The 11697-nt window shown below is 39.7% G+C and overlaps 1 protein-coding gene across 1 annotated transcript; it reads right to left on the bottom strand.

The window, feature by feature from the left end:
• Nucleotides 1-528: 528 nt before the first annotated feature.
• Nucleotides 529-7542, bottom strand: LOC143380477 (uncharacterized protein C2orf78-like). The gene is given in 4 exon segments (XM_076833541.2): nucleotides 529-2444; nucleotides 3257-4018; nucleotides 7450-7464; nucleotides 7467-7542. Coding segments are annotated over 4 exon segments (2769 nt in total).
• Between the last annotated feature and the right edge of the window lie 4155 nt (nucleotides 7543-11697).

The raw sequence follows: 11697 nt of genomic DNA, 5'->3' as shown, positions 1-11697 counted from the left end.
TTGATCCTCACCTCTACCAAAGAAAACTCCATTTAACAGCAATTCAAAGCTCAAAAGTCTTCTTTTTTATTTATCTATTAATCAGTTCCATTATTTATCATTATTCAATTTTGTTGTTTTAAAAATATATCAATGAATAAATTTTTATCTATGTGTATACATATATGGAAAATTATTTGGCATTCAAATGGTACCAGCAGAAAGACTCTATATTACGTATCAATCAATTATACAAATTTTTATTCAATTTTATTATATTTTGAAATTATACCAGATTGAAATAATTGGTTTCTATCTATATATGTCTATATATGAAACACTATTTGGTATACAAGTAGGTACCACAAGGCCTCTTTATTATCCATCAATTCTCAGTGGTACCAGAAGTCTTCTTTATTACTTACATATTAGTTAATTTATTACATTTGTTTATTTAATTCCATTAAAATTTGAAAGCATATGAGCATAAATAAATTTGTATCTATCTGCTCTTTGATCCCTAAGTGGCACCATCAATCTTAGCAGCTTTTACATTGTGTAACCATAGTAGCGAGCAATTTCCATATCTCTTTCCCTCTCGATGAAAAACTGCACTCTCCCCAAAGCAGTGTACTTGGCAGCATTCTCACGCTCTTGTTGAGCCTTCTTCTTCATGGCTTCCCGCTCTGGCCTCTGCTCTTCTGTGATGGGAGTTGATATTACTTGCCCAGGAACATTAGGTTTCCTCCATGGAATTGGTTGTAAGGCAAAGTCTTGGAGTAGATATTGGTTTTGAGGCTTGGGCGGTTGTGACTGGGGCTTGGTCAAAATAGTGGAAATAGGGTGCCACTGGAGAGAGGTGCAAGATGATGTTTTGTAGGGTGCAGGCCTAGAAGCAGCAGACCGAGGGGCACTAGGCTGGGTAGAAGTGGTCAGACCAGACTGGGTTGCACTGGTTAAAATTGGCTGAGCTGGCTTGACAGGACGCATCCAAGATGGGTTGGCAGTAGCTGGTTGGGATTGGTTGACTGCCATGGGTTGAGCTGAGCTAGCTGGACCAGGCTGGGCAGGGTAAGCCCCAGTGGGTCTGCGTGACGCCAGAGACTGTGGCCTCCGATTGATTATTGGTCGAGGTGGAGGTTTCTCCAGGGTCAGAAAAGGCAAAGGTACCAATTTTACCTTCCCAGGTGGTGGAGGCTCATAAATGGATGGAGCGGGATCCTCCCTTTCAGCACTGATATCTGGGTTCTGGACTTTGACTTGTGTTTTCTCAGGACCCTTAACCGCCAGCCATGGTTTCATAGCTGGGCATGGACAGGGGTCTTGGGTACTGCCTGAGTTTCCCGGGGGCCGGGAGGAAGAGAGCCCAGTTTTCTTATCATTCTTCTTCCCTAGTGCGTGAAAAACCTGCACCGACTCCAGCATGTGCATGCCGAGACAGCTCCGAGGCTTCTTAAAGGCCTCTTGGCAAAGCTCAGGTTGGTTCCTCTTCCGTTTCATCTTGGGCACAGTTGGCTTCTCTTCCGCCTTGACTTTATTGCCTGGCTGCTTCTTCTCCTGGGCTTTCCTGGAGTTTTCTTCTCTGGTCCTCTTGGTCTTTTCCTGCCCATGGCCCTTAGCCTTGCTGTTTCTGCTGGATGCAGCTTTCTGAGGTTTGCTGTTAGAGAGCTTGGATGTGTGCTCAGGGGCCCCAATACTGTCTGCATCCCTGTGAGCACCTTCTCCTTCCAATGTGCACTCTAGGTCCCTTGGCTGCATTTTGGCCTGAGGAGTTCCATCAGGAGACTCTGAGGCTTTATGTTTATTGTTCTTCACTGGATCACTAGGACTCTTAATGGTAGTTGTGATTTCCTGCCCCTGATTTACCATGATGGCTCTGGTGTCATTGGATTTTGTTGTTGTGGGACTTTCAGGTTGGTCAAAGTCTTTCAAGGAACTGAAAAGCTCAGGAAGGTGAATATCCTCCACCAGTGCAGTGAGGTCTCCAAACCCACTGCTAAATTCAATCCCATTTTCAAGGGTGCCTTGGTCCTCAAGATTCAGGCTATTGTTTCCCAGATGGATATTTTCAGAATGTGGCTTCTCCTCTTGGTCCAGAGGACCAATGGAGGCCAGAAGCTGGTGGATTTCAGGGATGTCTAAAGGGAGTAGTGGAGGATCCTGGTTCTCCATGGCAATCTGGTAGGCATCCAGTGGCTCTGAGAGCATGGTGTTAATCTCACACAAATTCTTAATCTCTGTTTGTTCCTGGCTTTGATTTGGAGGCAATGCCAAGAAATCAGTAGAACTCTGGACTGGAGTTATTATGGAAATGTCCCCAAGTGCAGTTGGTGGGTTTCTCTCAAGTATTTGGATATTTCTGCTACTGCAGGAGTTGGGGAATTCTGGAGGTTGTGGAAGACAAAATGTCTGACTTGGAGGTTGCAATCCCAAGGAAGCCTCCATCCCTAGGGAAGTTTCCATCACTGCAGAGGAAGGAATCAATGAATATGGTAAGTAGGATGCTCCCCCTGCCCAGCAACACACTAATCAGGGAATCTGCCAACTGTGGATAAGGCATTTCTATTACTTTTTAAGGACCATGAAAAGGACTCTGTAGGAGGTGCCTATTAGTTACAGGTGATCACTTGTTGTCATAGTTTTGGGCTGGTACATCTTCATGGCAGCATGGCTCACTGGTAGAGCACTTGACTACTCAGTGGGAAATGCACAAAAACTGTTTTATGAAGTCTCTTGTTCTCATATAGGGGCCTCTCAATTCTCTCCACTCTCTTTGGAGTGTAAGAACACTTAACACCATGAACTAGGAGAGGGTGGAGCTGTTGCTCATGAAATATATGTGAAAAGATAGGGTTTTAGACCCCCTTCTTTGGGCAGCATCTCAGAATACAAAATTTAAGTCCTGGAATAAATTAAGGAACAGTTAATCTCTCAGTACCATGGTAAGTTTTGAAGTATCTTCCTAGGAGACCAAAGTAAAATGAGGGAAATAAATTTATAATGTGGTGATGTAGGGGGACCAATCTGCCAATGCAGTGAAAAGTAGCTTCCATCAGTGTGCTCCTGGAGGTCTCCTAAATGCATGGTTGGTGGCTATTATGGTGTCCTGCATTCTCATCTTATGGACACGGAGATTGGGAGTGCTGAACAAGGATAGTATTTTAAATCTCAGGACTTAAATTCTAAGGATCTGTGAACCCACAGCTACCAGCTCTAGATTTGACCCTCCTTTTGAATGCTGTTCTTATTCCTCCCACTTTTTGCTGTTTGTACTCACCTTGAAAATTTGTTTCTGTTATAGGTTGAGTAGACACAGAATAGTAGATCCCATGGGTAGAGACTGATGGTAGGACATTTGTGGGCTGAACCTCCTTCAGCACTGTCACCATTTCTGGTTGAGGGGCAGCGGCACTACTTCCTGCATATGGCACAGAGCCATAGGATTGCAGGCAGGGGCCATGATCTCCAGATAGCAGAGTCCCCAGAGTGTTTTGATCATAGTAGTAGACCTGGCTTCCTTCTTGGTAGGGAAGTGACAGGCTATGCCCCTTATTTGGATTCTGAGATGGTGCTGCCTGGACAAGCCTGGCTGACAGTGTTGGATACACAGGGACCATGACATTGGCATCAGAAGTTTTGTCATATTGGGCTGTCATTGACCTGGAAGAACCTGCTGTGTTTTGGTCAATGACAGTCAGAGTAAAGTCCCCAAGGGAAGAGGAGCTCTTTTCAGCACTTCCTGTTATATCCCACTCAAAAATACTTGGGTAGGAGGCAGATGCCATGGGAATCTGGTTCTGGCCAGTAACCCCTGACACCATGGCTGTGCTAGAATGTTGATAAAGGTAGGCACTGCCCATGAGTGGCTGGAAGGAGGTGCCACAGGTTGAGGGCAGTAACCATGCTGAAGTGGCAGCTGGAGCAGAGGCTCTGGAGAAGTTGCACACACTTCCTGTCAGGGAAGCTGCATTGCTTGCCACAGGGAGAGAGAGCTGCAGAGAATCTGCAGTTCCATGTAAAGAAGAATTTTGGAATTTTTCTGTAGGAAGCAAGAGGATAATTAAAAATTGATGAGACAGGCAGATTCTTACAATATTTAAGAAACAGTATTATCTGAATGTTGTATCAGTCAGGAAGCGTCTAATACTAATAATCATGGATGTACCCCAAATCAAACCATTTTGGATGGCTGCAAGTGTTGGAGCAGTTTGGTACTCTTCTGATCAATTACCTTTGCTCTCATATTGGGCTCAGAAATCCCAAGTAGTCTGCCTCACACATTGGTCCCTAAAAGCATCCTTCTCCCTGTCCTATCTTTCCTTTGAGCCTGCACTAGTATCGATTCATGTATTTTCCTTAGAACTGAAGCATTTTAGAATTTAGAGAACATCTAACATTATCAGTTTGTTAGTGATTAAACCAAGGGTCAGAGAAGATTGACTTACTCAATATCAACACCATGTTTCAGAAACTTACTTCTTTGCCAGGACTCTGTGCTCCAAACAAAAAACAGAAGTCATGTGAAATAGAATTTTATTTTTCCCTGTTTATAGAAAACAATACTTGTCTCACCACTGTTATCTTCAGAGTCTCATTTTGCTTGTGCAGGTCACTGTTAACATCCAAATGGTAAATTTAAAGTGTCATTCTTTATCCTTTTCAAGCCTGGCTTCTGAGTGTAAGTTTCTCAACAACAACAACAAAAAGTTATTTGTGCTTTCTGAACTTCAGGTTACTCATCTGTAAGATGACTACAAAAATATTAACAGTGATAATTCTTCCGTGAATAAAAGTGACACTACATAAGATTCATACAGAGGAAGCTATAGTAAGTTCTAGAGAGATAGAAATGAAAACACAGAACTAAAAAGAAAAACTAGATTCTAATGAACATTTGGATATATAGCAAACATCAAAGCATAGCAAATTTACTAACAAATGAAGTTCTGTTATCATGCATTGCAATAGTATGAAAATGAGTCTTTCTACTTTATTTTAGTGAATACTGTTAACCAAAACACTGCCCACAATTAAAGGTGATTTTGAATGAATTTCTAACCAGTACATATTCACAGATAAACTATCTCATCAAAAAGTGTGTAATAAGCAGCAAAATTCAATAAAAGTGGACATATAGGTAGCCACAATTTATGTAGATAAATATTTCAATAAAAAGGATATAAAGGGCTGGGTTTGTGGCTCAGTGATAGAGCACTTGCCTAACATTCATGAGGCAGTGAGTTTGATCCTCAGCACCACATAAAAATAAAATAAAGATATTGTGTCCACCTAGAACTAAAAAATAAATATTAAAAAAGGGTTATAAAGGCAGATGCAGTGGCACACACTTGTAATCTCCACTACTCAGGAGGCTGAGGCAGTAGGATCTTAAGTTTGAGGATAGCTGTGGAAATTTAAGAGACTATCAAAATAAAATGTTAAAAGGGCTTGGATGTAGCTCACTGGTAAAGTGTCTCTATGTTCAATCCCTGGTACTTCAAAAAACAAAGCCAGAATCAACCCTGCCATGTTCAAAAGCAAAAATCCACTATGGGGTGGGCCTCTGGTCCCATCCCTGAGGAGACTGAGGCAGTGGGTTCACTGGAGCCCAGGAATTTAAAGCCACTGTGGACAATGTAGCAAGATCCTATCTCAGAAACAAACAAAATAATGTGCTGGGTATATAACTTGTGGGTAGCATGTTTGCCTAGCATGTATGAGACCTTGCTTTCAATCCTAGCACTGGAAACAAAAAAAAAGGAAGGAAGGAAGGAAGGAAGGAAATTTTTACAAATCAGAGAACAAAAGAAGAAATGTAAAATAATTTGACCACTGTGCTTCTTAACCAGATCAAGTAAACGATATTAATCCCATTAGGTACATATTTCAATTTATATAAAAACGTCTTTTGATAAAAATGTCAGTTATCAAAAAACAGAAAAAAACATTTTAAAAAATCATAAAAGTTATATTTATTTATTCTGAAAACCTAGTTTGTAATCATCTTTAATAGGAAAATGTTGTCCCTAAAGTCTGATAAAACTATTACCACTAGAGTACAATAATACAATTAAAATAATTTTTTTCATGTTTACTGGTGCTGGGGATTGAACCCAAGGCTTCCCACTTGTGAAGCATGCACTCTGCCACTGAGCTACACCCCCAGCCCAAAACAATTTGAAATGTAGAAAAACCCAAAAGCCTTCAAAAAATTATCTTTGATGAACATGGAAGACTTTCTATTCTTACATAGGTCTTTCTTTTTGTTCTTAGGTTTAAAAACCATTAATGACTATTTGTATAGACTCTGTTTTAGAATGAAACTATTATAAAGACAAAAACAGTCTTCTGCTTAAAGACTACCTATCATACAAAGGAATGTGTCCTTCTGATACAGATTAGAAGTATCATTTTCTCAAAATCCATGTAGTTTTAAAAATCAGACGGACATGAAAGTTGCTGTTTCCCCAGCCCTGTCAATAAGCACTTTCATTAGCATGTTTATAGGAAGACTCATTTCTAAAACTTACTTCTAAAATGTTCATATTCAAACTGTCAAGGTCATCTGTGTTCAATGAGGCCATAAAAAAATCCAAACAAACAAAAGACTTTTCTGATAAACTGCTTTCCCCAGTGATACCCTAATTCTAGCCTTAGTTTCCTTGCTAGTCCATTAATTTAAACATTTTCCAAACCAGCCTAATTTTTTCCAGCACTGGGAAGATTTCACTCTATGCTCTCTGCATTGATTTAAAATCTTTGGTTCTCCTCCTCCTTCCATTCCAACCAACCTCTTTTTTCTGGAGACCATCTCTATGCTCTTCATCTCTTTTATACTCACATTTCTTTTCCATATTGTTATATTCCCCGCCCCGCCCCCTGCCACACACACACCAAGTTCCTGTTGCCCTGTGCTTCAACAGCCACAAACTTGGTTCCCCGAGAACATCTGCCTTCTTACAGCCCTGTCCTCCTGCTCCCCTCTCCCTATTTCTCTTTTCATCTAGTTTAAACAGGAAACTCTGAAATATGTGAATGCCCCTTTTATGAACAGCACTAAATTTGAAATACTGAAGTGGAAATCTTAGTGGAGGGAGACTGTTATAGAGGAAAACTCTTGGTACTTGATGCTAGTTTTCTACCCCACCTAGGATTTCTCTCTTCCTGTTCAAACAAACATACCCCAAAAATCTTATGTCATTCTCCATACACATGCCCCTTAAGATTCAATATTAGAAAAGAAAAGGACCAGAGCATGGGCAGTGTGTTTATCCTCCTGTAGCAGATGAGGAAACAGATTTTGTGAGAGAGTAAAAGATAGTCCAGTCCCTACCTAGTACCTGTCAAAGTCAAAATGAAATTCAATGTCCAGATTTCTAGTTCCATCCTCTCCCCTATTATTCCAAGCTCTTGTGATTCCATTAGTAAATTTAAGCAGGTAAAAGTCAACGAAAAACTTTAAAACCTTACCTGACATGGTTAAGAGGTCACATCAATCGCAGATACAAAGGATGAGGAGACCATCCCAGAGGATGTGTGGGTGGCTGAGGCTAGAGAATGCATGTTTCCCAGATCCTCCTGCCACACTGATGTTGCTTACTGGTCACTGGTCTCTTGAAATGATCCAAATTTGTTTACAACTGCATGGAAACCCTAAGATTCTACTAGGTGGCAATAGGTTTGGTGGGAGGATGATGTCACAAAACTGATAGTTTAAAGGTACGAGGTAGCCAATAGGGAGGTCAGATTCCCAACGAGAAGATGGGATGGGGTAGAGAAAATGACAAGAGTTGGTTGGGTAGAGAAAGTAACAAGAGAGTTATAATAGAACTAAATGGCCCAGCTCTGGGGAGGCTGCAAGAGGGACATGATATGCCCACCTTCCCCAGGTGCTTGTGTTAGGGTCATCATCGCAGTGTTCCTTCTTAATCTTCATTAAAATATTATGAATATGTTATTTATTATGTTACACATTATAATAGGTAATATGTAGTATATAATTATATTTACATATGCAGTTAATATCCCTGGAGATGGAAGGAAGAGACATGTAGGTTGAACAAGTATAGTTGTTCTGGAACCATAGAAGTTGATCTGATTAGTGAGTGAACTTACTGCAGCTTTGAAGGACGAAAGAAGGGGGTTAAAACACTCTTTTTTTCTTTTTCTTTTTTTGAGATATAGATGGATACAATACCTTTATTGTATTCATTTATGTGGTGCTGAAGATCAAACCCTGTGCCTCACACATGCTAGGTGAATGCTGTACAACTGAGCCACAACCTGAACCCTAAAGAATTATTTCATAACTTAAGGGTAGGGTGAAGTTCCTTGAGGGCACCCTCTATGGAATAATGTGGTCCAAGTTTCTCTTTAGTTTCTTCTTAAATACTATTTTCTTTGGACTAAGCTGGGTCAGGTTGGACTGGTAACTCTCCTGCTCTCCTTCCCCCACCTCTCTTCATTGTAGACATTGTTTCATGGACAAGCCTTGATTCTGCATTCTTATACTCATTGATATTACTTTCTTTTGACTTCAGAAGCAGGGGTCTTCTTTTCTGTGAACTGATTCTTTGAAAAATGGACTCTGAACAATAGAATTAAATACTACAGAAGTGGAAGCCCCAGCTGACTGTAAAATTTCCCTCTTCTGGACTTTGATCACAATTCTTTCACCCACAATTTTCTGCAAATAGCTCCTTGTGTCATATAGACATCCTTCCATCGACCTCTGTCATATGTGAGAGGCACTGAGGATTATTTCTCTCTTCTTATGTAAGTTAATCCAATGTGGTAGTTACTATAACTTTCTCCCCCCTTGCAAACAGTCATTATAGAATCTTGGACCTCTCACATTATTTGTCTGCCATACTTGCATGTAAGGCCAGGAAAAATGGAGAAGAGAATGGTTAGAAGAGAACATTAGTAGAATATAGGGAAAGTGAGGGTAAAGAAAAAGAGGATTAATATGGATTTTTGTGTGTCAAAAAGAAGTCAAAACACTTTGATCTTATTTTGTGTTAATAAAATAGACAATTTGGACGGGGGTGGTCCTGGGAATTCAAACCAGGGACACTTTGCCATTGTGTCTAGCCCTTTTTATTTTTTATTTTAAGACAATGTCTCACTAAATTTCTTAGGGTCTTGCTAAGTTGTACAAGTTATTCTTGAACTTCAGATCCTTCTACCTCAGCCTCCTGAGTTGCTGAGATTACAGGTGTTATGCCACCAAGCCTGTAATTTATGTATATTAATGGAGCTAGCCAGAAAGTGCAGAAACAACCATGAATTCTATACAATGAAGATAAAAATCTTAAATATAGTTTTCTTATTTTGTTTTATGTCATATCATCTTATTTTTGTCATTCATTAGTGTATTTGGAGACTGTGGAGGGCTCTTAAAGGCTCTGGATTTTCAACTCACTTATTCTTTGTCATACTTTAAAGGAATCCAACACTGTAAGTCATATTCCATGTTTTTCTACTGATGATTGTTTGTGGTGAAGCATCATGAATTAACTTGACTTGATGGATTTGTAGAGAAAGAAAGGCATGTGGAAAAAGCATTGTGGTAAGTTATACTGTGTACCCAAGAACGAGGTGTGTCTGTGTTCAGCCAAACTTGATCTAGATTGCTTTTGCTTTTGATCCCCTGGAGAGTGCATGTTTAACTTATGTTTTAACTGTGATAAAGTAACTCAGGACTGAGTAGTAATGATATGTATATGAGAACTGAGCTGGATTGGGGGAATAAATCAATGGATTTAATAATTTTTCACGGTCATTAGGTTTTTTTAAAAAATATTTTTTAGTTGTCAGTGGACCTTTATTTAACTTATTTATTTATATGCATTACTGAGAATTGAACTCAGTGCCTCACACATGCTAAGCAAGCGCTCTACCACTGAGCTACAATCCCAGCCCAGTGGTAAGCCTATAAGGATGTCTGGATTGATCTATTTGGGGACTTCCCTAGAGACAGTGAGTAGAGACTATGTGATTCAGGATGTCAAAAGCCTGTAGGAAGAAAAGCTTTTATGAAGAAAAAAATATCATATATAAACATTAATATTGCATTTATAGACATAGTTTCCCCATCTCCTCCATTGCTTATTATGAAACATGATTTTTGGTGGTTTTGTGTGGAATAATGCTTAGCTAAGAAAGAATTATAGAAGGTTTGGCAGTAAAGATATGATTTGGACTATGTAAATGTTTTCAAGTTTTTTTTCTTTTTAGATCAGTTTCATACCTCACATAACTTACTTCTATAATATTGGTATGTAATAGGACACTAAGATTATATACTAAGTAATTGTAAGGCATATCATTCACTATGATATCATTCCCATAGATATCAAGAGATTCCATAGCTGCTAAAGGTGAAGGTGGTATGTGTAAGACCAGGAGGAATGTGATGTATTAGTTAGCTTTCTCTTACTGTAACAAAACCTGAGATAATCAACTTAAAAAGAGAAAAGGTTTATTTGGTTCACAGTTTTAGATGTTTCAGTCCATAGTCAGTTGTCCCTGTTGCTTTTGGGCTTGTGGCAAGACAACAAATAATGGAAGGGAGTACATGATGGAAAAAGTTGCTTACATCATGACCTAGATGAAAGGCAGAGAGAAGGGAGGAGAAGAAGAGGTATTGGGTCCTATTATCCTCTTCAAGCCCATGTCCTCAATGACCAGAAGATCTCCTATTTGGCACCCCCACCTTTTCCAGACTGGGGATTGCACACAGAAGCACTCTGAGCTATCACCAGCCCCTCTTTTAAAGTCTTATTTTGAGACAGGTTGTCACTCATGTGCTCAGGGGGCCTGGAACTTGAAATCATTCTGCCTCAGCCTCCTAGGTAGCTGGGATTATAGACATACAATATTGTGCCTGGTTTAGGCCCCACCTCTTAAAGGTTCCACCATTTCCCACTAGTGTTAATCTAGAGACAAAGCCTTGAACACATGGGCCTGTAGGGACATTCCAGATCAAATTCATAGTGTGTGGTAAAATCATTTTTTATAACAATATAATTTTTACATACTAAAATATTCAGTTACAATATTCAGTTATAATTAGGCAAATGCTGTTTGCCTCTCCTGTTCCCAGGCTTGATAACTATTTTTTCCTCATAATACCATCCATTTAATTCTAGCTTGTAGTCTCAGCATCGTTTTAGCCTCTAAAGCAAATTTTAAATACAGAAGGAACAACTTAAAAGAGATTTGGTCCAACACTCTAGAACTTAGTATTAAGTCCTCTCCTGACCTAAAACCTCGGTTTTTATATTGAGGGCATTGGGACAACCCAATCTCTGTATTTTGTAACAATTGGAATAACTAGGGCTCCTCTCAGTGCAACGTTTGTATACCATCTACCCCTGAGGTCCTTCTATGTTCTCTCCTTAATTTTATTAAAGACTAGAAACCCTCAAGCCTCTATATGGAAACTAAGGCCCTACCAGATACTCACATTTTGTTAGTGTCAACAACTTAACTATTGCTCCAAATATCCCTTATTCCTGTCTCTATTTTCCACTTCAATGTACTAGGTATTTATGAAAACATTCTTTTACCCCTTGTTGGAACCACTCTTCTCCAAAGGCCTACTATTTGTCAGCTCCTGTACTTCCTATACCTCCTGCCCAGGTCTGAATTTTCTCATGTCAACTATAACTGAATTTGTTCTCCCCCTACTTGTGTCTTTTTGAAAACTTCAAG

Source organism: Callospermophilus lateralis, chromosome 14 (assembly GCF_048772815.1).
Source record: "Callospermophilus lateralis isolate mCalLat2 chromosome 14, mCalLat2.hap1, whole genome shotgun sequence".
NCBI classification, from domain to species: domain Eukaryota; kingdom Metazoa; phylum Chordata; class Mammalia; order Rodentia; family Sciuridae; genus Callospermophilus; species Callospermophilus lateralis.
The sequence above is the reverse complement of the archived record's forward strand: the minus strand, read 5'-3'. Positions and strand labels throughout refer to the sequence as shown.